Source organism: Astatotilapia calliptera, chromosome 8, assembly GCF_900246225.1.
Source record: "Astatotilapia calliptera chromosome 8, fAstCal1.2, whole genome shotgun sequence".
NCBI classification, from domain to species: Eukaryota; Metazoa; Chordata; class Actinopteri; order Cichliformes; family Cichlidae; genus Astatotilapia; species Astatotilapia calliptera.
Genome location: NC_039309.1, coordinates 23852924 through 23875150, shown reverse-complemented (window position 1 = coordinate 23875150; position 22227 = coordinate 23852924). Strand labels below are relative to the sequence as shown.

The 22227-nt window shown below is 44.1% G+C and overlaps 1 protein-coding gene across 1 annotated transcript; it reads left to right on the top strand.

Annotated features, from left to right (window-relative positions):
• The first annotated feature begins 8680 nt into the window (after positions 1 to 8680).
• On the top strand, positions 8681 to 21924 carry naglu (N-acetylglucosaminidase, alpha). The gene is made up of 6 exons (XM_026177500.1): positions 8681 to 9212; positions 16293 to 16440; positions 16728 to 16874; positions 16989 to 17074; positions 19239 to 19495; positions 19694 to 21924. The coding sequence occupies exons 1-6, from the start codon at positions 8800 to 8802 to the stop codon at positions 20896 to 20898; spliced, it is 2256 nt and encodes a 751-aa protein (XP_026033285.1). The 5' UTR covers positions 8681 to 8799; the 3' UTR covers positions 20899 to 21924.
• The last annotated feature ends 303 nt before the right edge of the window (positions 21925 to 22227 follow it).

Sequence of the window (22227 nt, the reverse complement as noted above, 5' to 3'; positions counted from 1 at the left end):
CGTCCATGGAAACGTCTCCCTGAGTGAACTTCATCACAGACGCTCCTGCTGCACGCAAACACAGCTTCTCCACACTCTGCATTCATCAATTATAAATCAGAGAAAACAGTTGTCCATATTTCAGAGATCTGATGGCCACTGTACTGTCACACAGAGGATACCGCGGTGAGTGACACAAACAACATGTTGGCTGTATGAGCTGGAGTCTCCAGCCCAACACCTTTTTCAAACTGGAGGTCTGATCACACTCAAGTCTAACCAGTGCCTTTGTCTAATTATAAACCAAGTTGTGCCATTTAGCATGGGTTTGAATAGCACTCTGGCTGTAAGATACATGTAGGCAGTCACACAGCATGTTTTCTTAAAGCTGATAAAGTTCTCACAGTGTGTGAACTGGGACTGATATCTGGAGGTGTGCACGGATCTGTTCATTGTAACAAACTCGTAGCCTTAGAGCACGTTGGCATGTTTAACTAATGACATCTGACGTTTAATCAGTGACACACATGTTAATGTGTGCTAAACGCAGCTTTCTGTGTGGAGGCCTTGAAGCCGCGTCCGAAAAAACAGCGATTCAAACTCTTTCCATGGTGGAGACGTTCTGTGTTTCTGTGGACGAAGAAAACGGACGTTTTTGTGCCGTGTCAAAGGTGTTGGTCGGCTTCTGATTGGACAGCATTTCTATGAGGGCTATTTCAGCAACTGGTACTCAGGCCTGCTCTTTACATATCTGATGTTTTCACGTGAATAGTGTTTTCAGTCCCCGTTTAAACGGTACCCATGTAGAGAGTGAAGCCACCGTAGTGATTGTTACGACCACGGCTCGTAATCACAACCATCGCAGCCGTCCTGTTAGACGACTCGTAGATTTGGGAACATTCACCGAGGACCTGAAAGCAAAGAAGGGACAAAACTTACTCTTACCTCAGTGTGTGTGTGTGTGTGTGTGTGTGTGTGTGTGTGTGTGTGTGTGTGAGATGTACTGTTTCATTATAAATTTGTGACAATGAGAAGGATGGATGGTGAAATTCTCCGACCTCTTCATACTGTTAAACTTTTCTTAGGCATATAATTTTAAATATTATCTGATGTGATGTGCGTCTCTGTACAATGATCTAAAAAGCCATAAGTAAGCTTGCACACTCATCTGAAAAGGGCTGATAGTTCTCTAATGCTTACCCACCATCACCTCGTCTAGCTGATTATTTGTAAATCGCTCCGTTTCTCACGCTGACCGATTCTTCATGTTTGTTTGTCACAGTAACTGGAGTGTTAGGCGTGGCGCTCACTGTCATTTCTCTAGCTCACTGCATCTAGAATGAGAACCCAAGAAATGTTATCCCAGTAAATATCGGACCTGTGCAGCACCCATGTGCATGCGTGCACAGTTAGTTAATCGCTGCCTTTATCGTATGATGTTTGTATAGGCTACAAGCACGCAGTCAAATGTTAGACGGACAAGCAGACGAGTCCTCAGTGTATCCACGTGTCCATCAGCCGCTGTACACGTCGCAGGAAGAAGTAAACTCCCCGTGGCGCTGGCGGGTAATCGGCAGCTGCTCCAACGTTTCGAGACTGCTCTCTGGCATGTCGTCCTTCAGTTATTATTGAATGCTCTAAAGTGTAAAAAGGTGAGTAACCCAGATGATACCGAATGCATACATGTTCCCCTGCGAGGGAAGAACGTGCAGAATGTTGTCGAGCGTAGGTGTGCGCTCCATCTTCACGCCATGTCTCCTCCACTCCCAAGTGTTTCTTCTTTCAGACCTTGTCACAGTTTATTCTCACTTCTTCCCAGGTTTCAGTCCAAACTTTAAAGAGATAAACTTTAGAGGTTTTAGAGCAGGAGAGCTTTGTGAATGCGGGCCCAGGTAGATGATGAACTGCCCGGATTGTTACTAAGCAGTTTTAACCGTGTGCGTAGTTTCTGTTCAGATGTTGTAGCTCTCGTATGTTGCCTTTCTCTTTCAAGCTTCAAGAACAAATTGGGTGTTTGTGGGTGTTTAAAATGTGTGGAGAGCATTCAGGCCGTCACAGGTCGCTCTTCTTGACTCGTTTGCTTTGGGTCACTGTTTCGTTGCAGCCTCTCTTCAGTTTGGACCACTGTTGCTTTATTGAAACGTCCGACTCCAGGTAGCTTTTGGGAAGTCTTCATTTTCTTTATGGGGCAACAGTGTGAGGTACGACTCGGTATGTTCAACTCGCACTGAGTCGTACCTTAGTTTGTGTTAGATTGTTATATAATTCTGCAGAAATACCGGCCACACCGAGCTGTTCTTGAAACGGTTTGAACCTCAGCCGAGTCCACGTTAGTTGGATCAGTCACGTGAGTCAGTGTGGTTGAGCCTGATCACTGATGCAACAGTCTCTCCAACATCCTGAATCAGTGTATCTGTCTGTGTGTTTGCTGGCTTCTGTTAGCTCTGTGCTCTGTCTGTTTTACTGAATTTGTCCTACAGTTTACTGGAACTTTGATGTTGGGATTGGAAATATGACAATAAACTTTTTTTAATGAATCTTTCCGTCGTGTTTTTCTGTTCTTGTCCTGGCACACATCAGAGATGTTTGTGTGCAGGTTTGATGAAATGATTTGGCCTCTTACGAGTGTTTTTTGACCAAAATGTTTGTTGGGGAAATAAAGTGTTTGTGGCTTCTTGTTTGATTCTGTTGTGGAAAAAAATGGCAGAAACATGAGCGCAGTCACTACGAGATGGGTCACAGTCAAAAGATGAGGGCGTGGAGTAGATCTGACTGTATTTATTTGTTTTAACCAATGGCAGCAGCAAAGACATTACCATTAGATGTGTTCAAGCTTCACAGAGATCTGAAGTTCACAGAGGAGAAAGTCGCCGTGCTTTAAAACCAACACAGCCGATTTCAATGGCTCAATGACGTCCTCAACATGTCTCATGTTTCTAGAGATAACGAACTAATCACGGGATTTTTACATGCGTTTATTATGTAGACCCTTTTCAAATTTATATTCAGTACTTTGTAGTATTGGATCATGATTATTGATAAATCAATGATTTGATTTTGATTGATTTGATTTGATTGATTAGCATTCAAATATCTCAGTGAAGACAGAACAAAGATCTGCCACAAAGCAAGAAAGCACGAGACAAGGCTAATCAAAAGGTACTGGCTGAAGCATTTGCTTATTACACCAACCCTTTAACAAAAGATCTTTTTGCATGCAGCTCCTGTACACAGGGCTCGAAGCAAAGAATAAAACAAAGCAAAAACCAACCAAACAAACAAGAAAAAAAACTTTCCACCTTAGAGAAGTAACTACATCAAAGCAAAAGAATCAAGAGGGTTTTTTTGTTTTGTTTTTTTGGTCTTTTCATTCTTGATTTATATATTTTTCTAATACTATATTTTTACATTTTTAAAATACTTCATTTTCCTTGTTTAAAAATATGTTTAAAAATAGAACTACACCTTTTTAAATCACTGTCATAACTATTCCACAGGTTAACTCCTCTAAACACATCTCTGCTTTATATTTGTCCTCATCTTGTTTTTCTTAAAGAAATCTGTTCCCCTTAAGTCATATTGACTCTCTCTGACTTTGAACAGCTTCTGAGTACTGCGGCAAAGCAAGTTATTTTGTGCTTAATACAATACAATAACTCTTTAATGTTCCACCTCAATGGAACTTCGAGCTACACAGAAACAGAAAAAATGTAATCTATAATAATGCAATTAATTTGCACAATAAGAAGAAAGTCATTTTTAATCATGTGTTATTTAGAAATGTTACACTGCTTTTTAAATGGCACGTCACTCCTTGGTAACTGATGAAAAGCAGTTTGATGACAGATTTCAGTCCATGCATCCTCTTCCACGTATCAGGGTTTCTGTCCCAGCTGGGCGAGAGGTCCTCGTGTACAGCCTGACAGTGAGAGTGCGAGGGGTTGGTTGGATTTCAGTCACCGTGCAGCACGCCTGTGCAGGCTGACTGCACTCTTAACCAGAGATGGGCAGTAACGCGTTACTTGTAATGCGTTACTGTAATCTGATTACTTTTTTTAAGTAACGAGTAAAGTAAGGGATTACTAATGCAAAAAGGGTAATTAGATTACCGTTACTTTCCCGTAGGAACGCTGCGTTACTGCGTTACTAAAACCGTGATTTTTTGCGAGAATGTCTCATGACAGTGACGTAAGCGACTTTATTTATTTTCTGCTGTGTTTTATTTGCATCTATTTGAAAGAGTGAGTGTAGACACACACAAAAAAAAAATTATGTGCTGGAATGTGCAGAAAATAGGTTTAAATGTTAAACTAATTTCTTCCAGTCAGAGAATGTTGCATATAATTAAATTTTTGCTTGATGCATAAAGTTAAAAGATTAAAACTAATAAAACAAGTTTTAAAAAGAGACTTTTCCATTTGATTACATTTTGTATGATGGATTATGCAGAAAAAGTAGAATTGGGCTGAAAGATCTATCGCTTTATCACCTACTCAGGTTGTAAGTCGTGTTTTTAAAAAAGTAACTAAGTAACTAAGTAATTACTTTTGAAAATAAGTAATCAGTAAAGTAACGGGATTACTTTTTTGGGGAAGTAATCAGTAATTAGTTACTGATTACTTTTTTCAAGTAACTTGACCAACACTGCTCTTAACAGGACAGGGTACCAAAGTCACTGTGTTCCACACACAGTGCCATTTATGAGGTCCTGCAGGTTTTTCCAGTTGACCAGGAGTGAAGGAGTGACCCTGCATATCAGAGCTGACATCACACAGAGAGGTCTCCTTGTCCCAGAGGTGAACATCTGTCAGGTCTCCTACAAAGGACTGTTTTGCATTGAAGCCTCCACCGCAAGTGTCTTGATCTTGACCCAGAATGATACTCGGAGAGCGGGTCAGAGTGATGCTGAAGGATTTTCCGGTCGCTGCGCTTTCCATTGACTCACATTGTTGTCATCCCGTTTGAGTTCCACGTAGCGAGTGGAGTTCCATTCAAAAAGAAATGCTGTCTTCAAAGCAACAAACACGCGTGCCTCCTGTGGAATTTTCTCACATGTGTCAATCCACATTTTCAGTTTATCTGTGATGTGTGTGGGGCGGAGTCTGACTTTGGTAACGACGGGACCATGGTAACCAACTTCAGGCGCACACTGGGATGCAGCAGACGACTGAAATGTTACCCAGACAAATGCTACTGTTAGACGTTACCCGCTGCTTCAGAGGGTTAGTTCAGCGCCGCCAGGATGTCTTTGCCTGCTGTTTGCCGACCCTCAGATTTAAATGTTTTGCTTCAAACGGTTCATTTTCTCTGTTAAACCTGTGATGAGCTTTCTATGTTGCACTGTCAATGTTCAGCATTTGAAGTACATCATTATGTCCTTTTTGTGTTTGTTTGAATCTGACGGAGATTATTTCTTTTTATTAGAATCAATAAAGAAACAAAAAAATTGTAGATAAAAATCTAAAGTGGTAACTGTAGCTTGTAAAGTGAGGAAAACCTGTTACAAATATTCTTCAAACGTCATAGCGTCCATTCTTACTCTCATTATTTTGTGCAGCACTAAAAGTACAAAGTCAGAACCTGTGTCCTCGTTACCTTCAGTCACCGGCTCGCTCACCTTGGTGCTGAGCATAAGCTGTGCAGACTGAGGTCAGCAACAACAGCAGCTCCTCCATCGTCTCCTGCTGTTGGACAGTCGGACAAGATTTGCTTTTGTTGGAGAAAATTTGGAGACTAAAAAAAGTCTGAACTGATTCTGAGCAGTTACAACAAGTCAAATGACTCAGTTCACCAAGAGATTCCCTGATATGGACCAGAGCTGCACAAGTGTTTGTGTGTGGTTAGCTGTTTGTGTGTACTTGTGTTACTGTCATAGTGACACGTTGTGGCTGCTCGACCTGCTTTTGGGATCAAAAGTCATGGCTGCACAACAATCAGTCTTTTCAGGTAAGACAGATGCTGTGCTCGTCCCCACGTCGGAGTTATCCCCAAACTTTTTGTTACATCAGTCATGATGAGAGAAAGCAAAACTACGGGGTATGAGTCATATTTGAGGTGACAGTGATCGAAGTAAAGACTCTTATTCATTTACTCGTCTGTGCCTTCCCTCTGTAACCTCTCTCCCTCTCCTGATTGGCTCCTGACTGTCTGACACGCCCTCTTTTCACCTCCACAAGTAAGGTGAGTTAATTTTGATCCTCTCCAGAGTTCATACGACTTCTTTCTTTTTAAATGGACGACTTCAAATCTGACCTTGTTTTCTCTTTCAGAGTTGAGCTGTCCATGTGTGTCTGTGTTAAGTACACAACGAGCTGAGGTCAAACAACACTGGAGAATCATTGATGGCTGTGTGATGATAACAAACCTTTGAACAGTGATAGTAACTGAGTGTTAGCCTGCTGGCGGTTGATAAAGTTACGCTTGTTTCATAAGCTAACCAGCATATGTTAGCCTCCTAGTATCACCAAGCTAAGACGTCAACCAGCTGAACTTTACTGAAAAAACAAGCAGCACTAGCTGGCAGCTCATGTTCTGAAAGATATCATGGTCAAATATGGATCACCTTACTCTGTGGAAGGAAATGATTCTGCTGTGTTTGAACTTGAGTCGATTACATTTAGACGATATTCATACACTCAGATATTATATTAAGCCCACTAAGTTGTGTTTAATAAATATACCTCAAACAGGAATTATGAACATTGTCTGAATAGAAAGACCATTTGTTATTACTCTGTTTTATTTAAATAACACATTTAAAACAGAAGCTGACCCAAAGTGCTGGAGCCGCTGAGACCCAGCCGGTTCATTTACTTCCTGTGTAATGGACTTTATGGTCGATATGTTTTGAATTATTTGAGCTACCCTACCAAGTCCTGATGTACTAAACAGAGGCAGGAAAACGTTCAGCTGAAAGAGGTTTAAAACAGCCACGTTTATAAATGTGGGTCTCCAGAACACCCAGTTTCTAAATACACTGCTCAAAAAAATGAAAGGAACACGTTGACAATACATCAGATCTCAATGTCTGTATCATGCTGATGCAGACTGGCTATGACTGATGGAAATGAAAATGATGAACCTACAGAGAGAATTCAAAGACATCCTGAAAAGTAAAAAGCTGATGACGTGGACTATTTTGCTGAAATATCCTTGGGCTCACTGTTTAGCTAAATGCAAAACTGGTGATTATTTATTTCTATGTCAGAAAAGATGAGGGGAAACGTGTCAGGCCTCCACCTGTTACACCATTACAGGTGATGCCTCTGCTGAGCAGATCAGTATCGCACGTTTAACTGCCTTGATGCTGCACTCTGATTCAAAAATGCTGCTTTTTTGTTTTGCATGAAAAGCTGAAGCATGTTTTATTGTGTTGACTAATACCATACCATACCATACCACCTTTATTTATAAAGCACTTTAACATAAAACCAGAGTTCACAAAGTGCTGTACATGCTAAAAGCATAAGTAAAGAAAATTAAAATGAGATGATAAAATAAATAACTAAAAAACTAAAATAAATTGAAACATGTCAAAACAAATTTCTAATCATTATGGAAAGTTCAACTCAGTGTTCATGTACACATTAATGATGATTCAGCTCATGAATCACAACACGCTGCTCTTCCCTGCATGGTGCAGCAGGCTGCTGATATATGTTCCATCAGTCTGTTGTTGAGAGCACCATGGTAAATGGTAAATGGTCTGCATTTGTATAGCGCTTTACTAGTCTCTAAGGACCCCAAAGCGCTTTACACTACATCCAGTCATCCACCCAGTCACACACTCATTCACACACTGGTGATGGCAGCTACATTGCAGCCACAGCCACCCTGGGGCGCACTGACAGAGGCGAGGCTGCCGGACACTGGCGCCACCGGGCCCTCTGACCACCACCAGTAGGCAAACATGGGGTTAGTCTCTTGCCCAAGGACATTTGGCATGCAGGCAGGAGGCAGCCTGGGATCGAACCACCAACCTTCTGATTAGTGGCTGACCTGCTCTGCCACCTGAGCTACAGCCACCCCATCATCTTTGCTGTGGCGTGCTGGGGTGCAGGCATCAAAGCAAAGGACACAGACTGAACAAACTCATCTGGAAGGTCGAGTCTGTTGTTGGCGTGAAGCTCTCCACCCTGGAGGAGGTGATCGGTGACAGACTGCTGACTGCTGGTAATCATGGACAGTGACTCCCATCCTCCATAACACACTGGACAATCTGAAGAGCAGTTTCAGCAACAGGTTCCTTCAGCCTGGCTGTCTGAGGGAGCGTTACAGGAAGTCGTTCCTTCTGCTGCTATCAGACTCTTTAATTCACCCACTTGGGTCAGATCCACACATTTGGAACAGAACTAAGAACACCTCAATGCCCACTGTCACTGTACACCACGACACATACTATTCTTTTTATATTTACACCTATATCTCTATACTTGTCTATTTATCCAGCATATCTGTTTCTACACTGATTTTCTGAGTGCTTGATGTTTGTTGTATATTTGCTGCTATGACCGCTGTGAGTCTGCTGAGCTGTGTTTAAAGCGTCGGTGCCGTCGGTAACACTGGCTTTAACAGTTTAACAGTAACTCGCACAACACTTCTCTAAGTTTACTGTCATGTGACAAACTGATCACGTGCCAAAAAGCTTTCAGGAAACAACACTCGATTGGCTGACAGTCAACGGAGGCCGCAGCGCTTTCTCTGATTGGCCAGCAGGCTTTTGGTAAAGCGACGCTTCCGGGTTCTCCGCAAATAGACAAATAAACTCGTTTTTAAACTTATGCAACGGTGGGAAAGTGTCTCCCGTGGACAGGGCTCAAAATGTCAGGCGGAAGCGGCTGCTGCTTGGCTCTGTTGCTCGTCTGGAGCCTGTGTGTGAGCGCACGCTGCAGGTTTCCTTCTCTGGACCACATCAGACCGAGAGCCAGCGACCGAGCGCAGGGCAGAGCGGTGACCGAGCTGCTGAGGCGGCTGCTGGGGAACAGATCGGCCGAGTTCATCGTGTCGATCAACGGGAGCCTCTCCAACGACAGCCTGGACGTGTGCGAGCTCAGGTCCACCAAAAACAACAAGGTCGTCGCCACAGGCAGCACCGGGGTGGCCGTGGCCTCCGGGATTTATAATTATTTGAAGTATTTTTGCAACTGCCACGTTTCCTGGTCCGGGAATCAGCTGGATCTGCCCAGACCTTTGCCAAAGCTCACCGGCGTCCTGCGCATCAGCACCCCGCACAGGTCAGTGACCCGCACCGTCCTCACAAAGGTTTCTGCAGGCTTACAAGAGACCTGCGAGGGACCCGTTTAATGCGCCAAGTCCTTACAAAGGTTGGTGTCAAAGCCCTCTGTGACTGTCTCACCTGGTTAGACCGTGTGTCCAAACTGTGAGCAGCTCACGTTTCATTTTCATGTCAGAGACAACAAACTGACACTTCCTGACCTCACACACAGCAAACAACAGGAGGAAAGAAAGTGTGTGTGCTTTCCCCACACAGACATCGGATCAGCTGTAATGCGTTTAGACCCCCAGAACTTGAAGTGTGGGCAACATCTGCTACATGAATTGAATCTTTATTTTGAACGTGGTACAAAAAAAAATACAACCACATAGAAAAAAAAGAGACAAACAAACAAAACAAAAGGAAAACAAAGAAACCGCAACAAAAAAAACATGCATTTTAAAAGAATTCTTATTTTAAAGGTGAAATGTTTGTCTCACTCCTAGAAGTGTGTGTTTTGTGAGTATAAGATAAGAGATAAGATAAGATTGAGTCTATTGCACCGTTGACTATTTACAAAAAGTATTGCACAAGGTATTGCACAGTGAGGTGAAGAGGCACTACAGCTTAGTTGTTCCCCCCTCCTTTGTCCCCCTGTCTCCCCTCCCTCTCCCCTCCAGAGAGGAGTTAAACAGTCTGATGGCGTGTGGGACAAAGGAGTTATTAAGTCTGTTAGTTCTTGTCTTTGGGAGAAGCAACCTGTCACTGAACAGACTCTTCTGATTGTTTATGGCCGTGTGCAGAGGATGCCTGGCATTGTCCATAATGTCCATCAGTTTCTTTAGTGTCCTTTTCTCTGCCACTGTCACCAGAGTGTCCAGCTTCATGCCGACCACAGAGCTAGCCCTCCTGATCAGTTTCTCCAGCCTGCATGAGTCCTTCTTTGCTGTGCTGCTCCCCCAGCACACCACAGCATAGAAAAGTACTCCAGCAACCACCGACTGGTAAAACATCCTCAGGAGCTTCCTGCAGATGTTAAAAGACCTCAGCCTCCTGAGGAAGTACAGTCGGCTTTGGGCTTTTTTATACAGGTGCTCTGTGTTGCATGACCAGTCCAGTTTATTGTCCACCCACAGCCCGAGGTACTTGTACTTGTTGACCACCTCCACCTCCTCCCCCTCTATCTGAACCGGCAGTGGACCTTCTCTGGACCTCCCGAAGTCCACAACCAGTTCCTTAGTCTTTGAGGTGTTGAGTTGCAGGTGGTTTGTGTGACTCCATGCGACAAAGTTCCTCACCAGACTTCTGTACTCCTCTTCCTGATCATCCCAGATACACCCCACGATGGCTGTGTCGTCTGCAAACTTCTGAATATGGCATAATTCAGAGTTGTAGCAGAAGTCAGAGGTGTACAGGGTGAAGAGAAGAGGGGACAGCACAGTTCCCTGTGGTGCTCCTGTGCTGCTGACCACTGTGTCAGACGTGATGTCCTTCAGCCTGACGTACTGTGGTCTGTCGGTGAGGTAGTCGGAGATCCAAGCCACCAGGCAGGGGTCCACCTCCATCCTGTTCAGTTTTTCCTGAAGCATACAGGGTCGGATGGTATTAAAGGCACTGGAAAAGTCAAGAAACAGGATCCTGACCGTGCCTTTTCCCCCATCCAGGTGTGAGTGGGCTCTGTGTAGGAGGTACAGGATGGCATCCTCCACTCCGACACCCGCCTTGTATGCAAACTGTAGTGGGTCCTGGGCATGTTGTACCTGTGGTCGGAGGAGGTTGAGGAAGAGCCGCTCTAGAGTCTTCATAAGATGTGACGTCAGTGCCACCGGTCGGAAGTCATTCAGCTCATTGGGCCGGTTCTTTTTGGGGACCGGGACGATGCAGGACGTCTTCCATAGGGCGGGCACTCTCCCCAGTCGCAGACTGAGGTTGAAGACTCGTTGTAGCGGCTCCCCAAGTTCAGCAGCACACGCCTTAAGCATCCTAGGACACACCTTGTCTGGGCCTGCTGCCTTTCTGGGGCGAAGCTTCCTCAGTTGTCTCCTGACCTGATCCACTGTGACACTGGGAGATGTTTGGGAGGAGGGGAGATGTCTTGCTGCTGAGAGAGGGATTGGAGGAGGGGGGTGTCATGGTGTCAGGAAGGGGGGGGAAGCGAGGGAGGTAGGAGAGTGGGGAGAGGACTCTGTAGTGAAGGTGAGGGTGGGGGGGTTGTGGGCTGGTCAAACCTGTTGAAGAAGTTGTTGAGTTCGTTTGCCTTCTCCACAGTCCCCCCCACTGTGCTTTTCTTGGTGTTGTGGCCTGTGATGGTTTTCACACCATTCCAGACCTCCCTCATATTGTTCCTCTCCAACTTCTGCTCCACCTTCCTCCTGTAGGTGTCCTTTGCTTCCCTCAGGCAGTGTTTCACCTCCCGCTGTGCTGCTTTCATCTCCTCCTTCACTTTGCTCCTGAAAGCCTTATAGTGAGAGTATAGTGAGAGTATAAGAAGCTATAAAACATTATTTCATTCACAGGTCATTGGCTACGTGACTTAAATATTTTTAGTTTTCCCAAAATAATGGCCAGGGCCCGTATCCCTAAAGATTCTGAGAATCCTCTCAGAGAGCTCCTAACTTAACCTAAAAATTCCTTGCCAGGAGTTTTAGCTTAGAAGTGAACTCTGAGCAAGGAATGGATGGAAAATCCTATCTTAGTGAGGAGGTGTGGTTGACCCCGTTGCTAGGTATGAGTCATCATTTCAAAAGCCGTGATTGGTTGATCCTACAAGTTTGATGGAAATGAGCTTTTGGTGATAATGAGCAAAGGATGTACCCTCAAATCAATAAACATATTATATACTCTAATCTTATGCTGACTGTAATTGTAAATAATATTTCACATTCAAGAAAATATCTGGAAAATGAATAGTAAGCTGTAGGGGTTATAGCCATTAGAATCTAAAATATGTGAAAACTTAAACTCATTACACCCTGTTCAAATAATGATTCGTGTCTTATTTGCTCATATAAATATCCTAGCTGGCATATTTTGTACTTTCACTCCCATATGGACCCCGTTGAAAACAAGATGGCCTATCTCAAGGGGCTGTCCTTAATGACGTAGAAATCACAACGTTACAAGTCCAGTGTGGTCTTAACGAGGGTAACACGGCTCAGCTTTTAGCAATGTCTGTGATTGCAGACCCAAGTCATCACTGCTGCATTGTTGCATTTTCCCGGTTGCCAAATACCTCAGGGTTGTGATTACTTTCGTCTCCGGTGTAATAGCGTTGTGGCGTCGAGTTGGTGAAGTAATTGCATCTCTAAGGAGATCCACCACAAACATGATTCCTGCACGATCCAATCTGTAGCATCTCAATAATTCCCTGTCATCCAGTGTTTGCAGGACATCTCTCCTGCCTCTTCTGTTGGCCATTTTGTGCAGCTGCTTAGGGGAACTCCTAAGCCACTAAAAGTCCTCTTCCCTGCTCTTAGCAGATCTCACCTTAGGAGCCCTTTTAAGCGCTAGGAATCTTGAGGAATAGCTTTTATATTAACTGGGATTGTCGTGTCACTTTTAGGGGAAATTCTAAGAAAACGTCATGACTCTGAGAATTTTCTTAGAATTTGGCCGCTAGGAGCCACTTTTTGCACAAAGATTCTTTAGGGATACGGGCCCTGGTCCCTACAGAGGGGGACAGAGGTTTTAGCCCGCTGCACTCATAGTGTCACAGCTCCATTAACATGTAACAGGAAGGTAAACAAATCTCAGTCTGTCAGTTCTTTATTTGTTGTTGACACAGCCATTGTCCACTTTTTACTTTACTGGAGTTTTTACATTTTTAATTCACAATATATTTTAGACTTGGATTAAAAAAACAAACAAAAATCCTCAAACATGTCATGTCACATTTTCCCGTTCAGGTTTAAGCTCCATGTAGTCACAGACAGCTGGTTGGGAGGTTCACCACTGGTGATGTTACAGAGCATCCCAGTCCTGCTGTCAGATGAAATTACAGTTCACATGTACATAACTAAGAAAAATGTTTTCCCACCAAATCCACTTCACACCCGTTACATTGGATGTTCACCAGCTCCTCTCAGTCGTTCATGGGAACTGCTCTCCACAGAGTGGACCTGTTGCAGTCACAGCCCCCGATGGCATCACGACAGTCGATGGTTCTTATAGTTCTCCGTCACCTAAGAACAATTGCACATCGAGTGCTTTTGTGACAGGTTCAAACTACACACAGGACGATGCCGGGGTACCGTCTCAGCCTGAACAAACCCGGGTGCATGAGAAATGGAGCGTTGTCACACATTTGTCATTGTTTTCTCTGAGCACTTGTACTGCCGCCAGGCCCTTTAAAGGACTCTCCTTTCAGTTGTCTGTTGTGCATTAGACCCGGATCAGCTCACTGCAGCTATGTCATGTGCAGAGTGGCTGGGCTGAACCATCGGCAGCATGTGTGGTTCAGTTTGTTTTGCTCATGTCTGTAACATAGTTGTGGGGAGCAGTGTGTAATCCTTCAGCATCATACAGGGAGTGTCTACACCCAGGCCTCCACTCTCACTTCACTGGAACAGTTGAAGTGTTGTAGCTTTATTTATGTGTTTTTCTTTTTGACTGTTCCTGTTTAAACTTCAGTGCTATATTTAAGCACCGTGTTGTGATTTTGGTGCCCTGTAAATAAAATTGAATTATATGAAAAGTTTATATGTTGGTGTTGTAACTCTGTACTTCATGAGTGGCTTTGAATCCAACCGCTCACAAACAGGACAGCTGAAGGAATGACAGTGAACGATGCTGATTAGGTCTGGACTGTATGGACTCAAGGAACAACTTTGTACTCAAAGGTGTTAACTGTTGTTCAAGACAGTGACAGACTGGTGACCTGTCCAGGGTGCGACCCTGCCTCTCACTCTAATACAGTGGGGCAAAAAAGTATTTAGTCAGCCACCAATTGTGCAAGTTCCCCCACCTAAAATGATGACAGAGGTCAGTAATTTGCACCAGAGGTACACTTCAACTGTGAGAGACAGAATGTGAAAAAAAAATCCATGAATCCACATGGTAGGATTTGTAAAGAATTTATTGGTAAATCAGGGTGGAAAATAAGTATTTGGTCACCTCAAACAAGGAAAATCTCTCACAGACCTGTAACGTCTTCTGTAAGAAGCTTTTCTGTCCCCCACTCGTTACCTGTATGAATGGCACCTGTTTGAACTCATCATCTGTATAAAAGACACCTGTCCACAGCCTCAAACAGTCAGACTCCAAACTCCGCCATGGCCAAGACCAAAGAGCTTTCGAAGGACACCAGGAAAAGTATTGTAGACCTGCACCAGACTGGGAAGAGTGAATCTACAATAGGCAAGCAGCTTGGTGTGAAAAAATCAACTGTGGGAGCAATCATCAGAAAATGGAAGACATACAAGACCACTGATAATCTCCCTCCATCTGGGGCTCCACGCAAGATCTCATCCCGTGGGGTCAAAATGATCATGAGAACGGTGAGCAAAGATCCCAGAACCACACGGGGGGACCTGGTGAATGACCTGCAGAGAGCTGGGACCAAAGTAACAAAGGTCACCATCAGTAACACACTACAACGGCAGGGAATCAAATCCCGCATGGTATTTATTTTGAGCCAAAACCTCCTTCCATCAGTGAGAACTTTGAAGATGAAACGAGGCTGGGTCTTCCAACATGACAATGATCCAAAACACACCGCCCGGGCAACAAAGGAGTGGCTCCGTAAGAAGCATTTGAAAGTCCTGGAGTGGCCTAGCCAGTCTCCAGACCTCAACCCCATAGAAAATCTGTGGCGGGAGTTGAAAGTCCGTGTTGCTCGGCGACAGCCCCAAAACATCACTGCTCTCGAGAAGATCTGCATGGAGGAATGGGCCAAAATACCAGCTACTGTGTGTGCAAACCTGGTAAAGACCTATAGTAAACGTTTGACCTCTGTTATTGCCAACAAAGGTTATGTTACAAAGTATTGAGTTGTATTTTTGTTATTGACCAAATACTTATTTTCCACCCTGATTTACCAATAAATTCTTTACAAATCCTACCATGTGGATTCATGGATTTTTGTTTTCACATTCTGTCTCTCACAGTTGAAGTGCACCTCTGGTGCAAATTACTGACCTCTGTCATCATTTTAGGTGGGGGAACTTGCACAATCGGTGGCTGACTAAATACTTTTTTGCCCCACTGTAGGTGATAGGCTCTAGCCTATTAGGCTGTATTACCCAGTTTTAACCCTGAGGTTACCTGGATACCTCCAAATCCCTCCTCCTAGGACAGCCAGGCAGTCACAGAAACACAACAGTTTGCAGCCACCTCTTTCTCCAGGTGTTTTTTTTTTTTTTTTTTTTTTTTTTCAACAAATCAGCATTGTCAACCACTGCAACAATGCACTTGCAGTGTTAAGTTGATGCACACCTTCAGACTTTGGTGCCTCCCTTCATTCTGCTGGAGAACTTTGAATGTGAGGAGAGCTGCAGAGTGAAGGAGGGGCAGGGCTGTGTGATTTAGAGTATATTTTGAGGACACATAAATAGTATTACAGTTTTACTGATTAACTGATTAACACAAACTGTTTTTATCATCATGTCTTTAAAACATGATATAGAGCTCAGCGATCACATTTATCAAGCAGAATAGTTTGGCTTTACAGGTTATTGGGAAAAGAACCCGTTCTAATACAGCAATAACACTGCAAACTATCAATCACACCATCCATCACATCAAGCTTCCACTTATCGTTTTCAGGATCCTATCCCAGCTGTCGTAGGGCGAGACAGGTTGGCAGTCTGTCGCAGGGTCAACACACAGGGACAGACAGCCATTCACACCTATTTAGATTTTTCACCAACCTATCCCCACAACTTTGGACGGTGGGAGGAAGCCGGAGTACCCGGGAAGAACCCATGCAAACTCCACACGGAAAGACCCGGCCTGATGGTGGAATTGAACTCAGGACCTTCTTGCTGTGAGGCAACAGTGCTAACCACCGTGCTATAATCACACCATTATACTACATTTGTATTATATTTCTGTATTAAATAAAATGCATTTCTAAGCCACATATTTGTGTATTTGTATCTAGATTCCGGTACTATCAGAACGTCTGCACCTTTAGTTATTCCTCCGTGTGGTGGGACTGGCCGAGATGGGAGAAAGAGATTGATTGGATGGCACTGAATGGACTCAATCTGCCGCTGGCTTTCACTGGCCAAGAAGCCCTGTGGCAGGAGGTGAGGAAGTCTGAAAGTTCAGCTATGTTTTTTTTCTCTTCAGCTCTTGCAATGATATGAATCAGGACTAGATCAGCTTTTGTACTTCAGTTCTGTAGTGTGTTTAACAGCTGGTTGGCATAATTCTCTGAGCAGTACGGGGAAGAAGTTAAAGTTGGAGGAGAACAGGCTCAGCCAGAAGCCAGTACATAAGACGTCTAGGAAACTTTGCTTAACACTGAAATAAGTTGGGACTAGATACAAAATGCTGACTGTGAGTGTTTAGAAGCTGCTCTTGTTGTTTTTAGGTTTACCGTGCTCTCGGGTTAAACCAGTCAGAGATAGAAGAGTTCTTCTCCGGTCCGGCGTTCCTTGCCTGGAACCGTATGGCAAACTTGTTCAAGTTTGGTGGACCTCTGCCGCAATCCTGGCACGTGAACCAGCTCTACCTTCAAGTAATCAAACCTCAACACAGCAACATGTCAATGGACCAAAACCAAGTTGAATGTACGCTGAGACGCTGCTGTGGACTCAATCATCTCACATCACTTTTTCCTCACTTTTTCCAGTTTAAGATTTTAGAGCGGATGAGATCCTTTGGCATGATCCCCGTGCTGCCGGCCTTCTCTGGAAACATCCCCAAGGGAGTCCTCAGGTCACTCTTCTTTATGTCTCAACATCATTTTCTGCTCTGTGCCACAGCAAACTTAGTCTTATAGGTACTTACAGCCAAACCAGTGCTACCATTAATAATTACAAGAACCAGTCTGATTGGCTGCGGGTATTTATTTTTCTTACAGATGTGTGATGATTATCTGCCGTTACAGCACTGGGACTAGAGTGTGGGGCAAGTTAACATGAAAAGTGTTGATAGGAGTGAGACGTTCTGCAACTACTAACTATCAACTTGACCAGTTAATTTAATGAGCAATGCAGTCTGCCTGTGTGTTCATGATGTTACTGTTACTTTGCCACATAAACAGCATTGTTGAGGCTCAAAATAATAGATTTTCTGGGGTTAATTGTGATTTGAAGTACAAATGCTGTAAAGTCAATAAATATAAAAAGTGGATAAAAATAGACTGAAGAAAATGGCCAGTACCTCCTGACATGTAGTGAAATATTATCAAGAAGACCAAGCATCACTAATTTTACTTCAATGTAGTTAAATCTAGTCCGTGTTTGCTGTTACTGTCCTTCTGACAAACTGATCTTTGTTTCTCTGTTACACCGTCACTGAGTCTTATTCTTACCTTGTGAAAGAAACAAGTACACATGCAACATACATCGCGTTTATCTAACATGCGCAGCCATCAGTTTTGTGCTTACCACCATACGCATGCTGGTAATGCCACATGTAAGGAAACACAGTGATCTCGACCTGAGGCTGAGAAAGCTCTGAGGATGTTGTGGGGCAGGATTCACATGGATGCGTTTCAGGCTTTGACACGCTCGCTTCTCATTCGCTTTGGTTGGAGTGACGTCACGAGCTGCCAAACTGAACTATGGATCCGTTGGTCCGCTTTGCTCATGCTGTTTAACTTTGGAAGTGCCAGCCAATCAGAGCACACGTGTTTTTATTCAAACACACAAATGCAACTGCTAGCCAATGAAATCATGTTATGCAAATATCCCGAGACAGTCATTTGGCACCAAAACCCAGCAGACATTGATCATTGCAGTAAAAGTTACTAACAGGTCGCCACCTGGGTGACTATGGCCCAGGTGGTAGAGCGGGTCATATACTAATCCACAGGTTGGTGGTTCGATCTCAGACCATTTACCTTCGTTAAAATGAAATGGTCTGTATAGCGCTTTGCTTAGTCCCTGTGGACCCCAAAGCGCTTTACACATCCACACATTCACACACTGGTGATGGCAGCTACATGTAGCCACAGCCACCCTGGGGCGCACTGACAGAGGCGAGGCTGCCGGACACTGGCGCCACCGGGCCCTCTGACCACCACCAGTAGACAACGGCTGTATTGTCCAAGGACACAACGACCGAGACTGTCGGAGCCAGCGCTCGAACCGGCAACCTTCTGATTACAAGATGAACTCCCAACTCTTGAGCCACGATCACACCTTGCCAAATGTGTTTGTCACTAGTAAAGTTAGGAATATTAGGCGTAGCATTTAATGAACTCTCATGTTCATCTCAGCTAGCCTGTTTAAACACACTATACCACCGTCTCTTATAAAGAAGGTTTCTCGTCTGTTTTTGAGCATTTCATGTTGGAATTAAATAATTACATTTCATCAAAAGAGGCAACAATTCTGAAACTCTGGATATTTTCCACTGATAAAAAGAACCAGACCTACCACACAGTACGGTAGGCTCCATAACAGATCATGAATGTGTGCCTGGGTTAGTCCACTTACACAGCACGATGGATCCAAAATGGAGTCGCAGTAGATCTGATTTCCCAAATCATGCCATCTGGATCCATGTTGGATCTGTAGTTTGTCCCAGCACAATCTGTATTATTCAAAAATGATACAGAAATATGTCAAATCTAGCTGCCCGAGATGTAGATATAAGAAAGCTCAGGCATTCTTATAACATGCTTGCCTTTACTGATGAAGCTGCCTTTTTTCCATTTATTTTCATCTGCACTGTGTTTGTCTTGTTTATCTCTGTTTTAGAATTTAAAAAAAGAAACGCTTTAATCACTTTTTCCTGGTAGTCAGAGTTGTTTGAATTGGTTTGTTAGTTTGTCCTGTAGCAGCAAACTGCATCTCTGTGTCCGTCAAACGTATTTCATGTAACCACTCTGTGACTAGAGAGTTAGTATTGCTGCTGTTTGCTTGTGTTTCAGGCTGTATCCAGAGGCCAGAGTAACCAGACTGGGGCCATGGTCTCATTTCAACTGCAGCTACTCATGTTCGCTTGTCTTAGATCCACAAGACCCCCTTTTCCATCACATTGGTTCCCTGTATCTGTCCCAAGTGCTGAAGCAATTTGGGACGGATCACATTTACAGCACAGACACCTTCAATGAAATGACTCCACCCTCCTCTGACCCCGCCTACCTGTCTGCAGTCAGTCGCTCAGTCTTTGCCTCAATGACAGCAGGTGAGTGTTTGAATCAGCTGCCTGAACCGTGACAATTTCTGGGTCCAAGTACAATAATTGCCCTAGTTTGTTGCCCCACGGATGACCTGTTGTACAATTTTCTTGCACAGACAGTTTGCTAAAGCTCCCTGCTGATTTTGAGCCATGTTCAAGAGCTGGTCTATTGTCTGGCCCTTATCCAAATGTTTTTCTCTCCAGTTGATCCCCAGGCAGTCTGGCTGATGCAAGGTTGGCTGTTCTTCAGCGATGCAGCGTTCTGGAAACCAGCCCAGATTCAGGCCCTACTACACGGAGTGCCCCTTGGACGGATGATTGTGCTGGACCTGTTTGCAGAGACCGAGCCAATCTTCTCCTACACAGAGTCTTTCTATGGGCAGCCCTTCATTTGGTGTATGTTGCAGAACTTTGGGGGCAACAGTGGGCTGTTTGGTACAGTTGAGAGCATCAATTCAGGCCCTTTTAAAGCCTTGCATTTCCCAAACTCCACCTTAGTAGGCATAGGCATGACACCAGAAGGCATTGAGCAGAATCCTGTGACGTATGAACTGATGAGTGAGCTGGCTTGGCGCAAGGAGCCAGTCAACTTGGCCAAGTGGGTGTCGCTCTATGCCATACGTCGCTATGGCAATACACAAGAGAGCCTGACTGCTGCATGGAGGCTCTTATTTGCCAGCATTTACAACTGCAGTGACCCACACTACCGAAACCACAACCACAGCCCACTGGTCCGCAGACCATCCTTTCACATGAACACTGGGCTTTGGTATGACCCCGCTGACTTGTACAAAGCTTGGAAACTCATCATGGATGCAGCTCCTTCTCTTATGTCCAAAGAGACATTCAGGTACGATCTTGTGGATGTGACACGGGAGGTACTACAAGTACTGACTACGTCCTTTTATCGAGATATTGCAGATGCTTTCAAGAAGCAAAACCTGTCAGAGTTGCTGACTGCAGGTGGTGTGCTAGTCTATGACCTCTTGCCGGAGCTCAATCGATTGCTGAGTAGCAACCGAAACTTCCTGTTGGGGACGTGGCTGGAGCGAGCTCGGTCCCTCGCCGTGGATGACAAGGAGGCGCAGCTCTATGACATGAATGCCAGAAACCAGATCACTCTCTGGGGTCCCAGTGGTGAGATCCTGGACTATGCCAGCAAAGAGTGGGGGGGGCTCATTGAGGACTACTATGCCCAGCGATGGGGCCTGTTTGTCCAAACGTTGGTGGAATGCCTGAACAGCGGACAACCCTTCAAGCAGGCTGCCTTCAACCAGGCGGTATTCCAAATAGAAAAAGGATTCATTTACAACGGCAGAAAGTACCCGACCAAACCTCAGGGAGACACGTACGAGATCGCTTATAGGATCTTCCTCAAGTACTTTCCACAGGCCCTAAACAGACTATAGTGAGCAGAGAGAACATTTTTGAAAAACTTGCAAGTAACAGCTTGAAGAATGTGTTTGTCCACTTTCAGTCGTCCTCGGCTGTCCCTGAACAAACTGCTTGGGTTTACAGGAACAATCTGTTTTTTGCACACTTACTGAAATCAGCAACGGGTGGTTTTGTCTGTTCTTGGAAGATTATTTTCACGTTATGCTCAGACTGATCACATTCCCAATAATGCTCCGTATCAGAGGAGGAAGTATCAGATCTCTTCTCGACTGTTTGAGGTGTTCTACAAACTCTGTGGTACTGTTTTAGACTGAACACATCGTAAGGAAAATGTTTCACATATTCACCATTTCAGATTAATACGAGAAGACTGACAGGAATCTCCAATCTGCGCTTCAATTGTAGAAAGTCTGGATCTGTCCAATCCAGTCTGCATGCATAACCTGCTGTGTGCCTGAAATGCGCACTTCAGTGTCCCGCTACTGTTAGTGGGAAAATCTAGCAAGGAAGTAGAAGCACATTTAACACACAATAATGTGTAGTTATAGTTTCAACTGTAACGCAGACACGAGTCTGATCTCCATCTTTAGTCGCACAGAAAGCAAATCTGAATATTGGACATGTTAAACTTTAAGTGAATAATATGCTGTTTTTAGAAACTGACTCTGTTATGCATTAGTCTGAAGTTAATTTGGATATTGTGATTTTTTTTTTTTCTTGCTTTTTCTAAACGACATGAGCGACAGGAATATGTTTTATAGAACTGACATTAAGTAGAGACAGAAGAAGAAGGCCAGCGTCCTACTTATAGAACTGTTTGGGTGCTTCAGACGCTGTTTAACAACCACCTCCTGTATTTAGAGCTCCTGCTAACATGTTCAGTTAAACGTAGTAATAATCCACAAAGGTCTTCCAAACAGATGAATTTGTATTTAGCAATGAACGATAAAGCTGACAAGCTCATGTATTCTTGTCTGAATGATTATTCTGATTAAAAAAAATATATTTTTATATCAAAATAAACACCTGTCAGACTTCGACATGTCAAAGGAATCGGTTACTTTTTCAGAAAAACAGTTGTGTTCATCACATTGAAGATGTTGATCAGAACTGACCCCTCGAAGCGTAGATCACAGGACTCGGCCTGTGCAAAGGTGCCCCAGAAACAGTCCAGCACAAAGTAGCAGGACGTGAGCTGCAAGCTTGGGCACGGTACACTGCCTTTATGACCATTAAAAAAGCTGGTGGAGAAAGCATTTAAAATGGAGCATAAGTTAAAAATTTAACCCCGACTGAAAAATACTTTGTGTGTATTTCAGGAGCTGCATGAAACCATTTATAAC

What these genes read in the sequence shown, in the direction of transcription:
- naglu (XM_026177500.1), top strand. Translation starts at nt 8,800, where the DNA reads ATGTCAGGCGGAAGCGGCTGCTGCTTGGCTCTGTTGCTCGTCTGGAGC. An exon ending in AAGAAGCCCTGTGGCAGGAG is followed by an intron (nt 16,441 to 16,727) that starts GTGAGGAAGTCT and finishes TGTTGTTTTTAG; the next exon opens with GTTTACCGTGCTCTCGGGTT. An exon ending in CTTTGCCTCAATGACAGCAG is followed by an intron (nt 19,496 to 19,693) that starts GTGAGTGTTTGA and finishes TTTTCTCTCCAG; the next exon opens with TTGATCCCCAGGCAGTCTGG.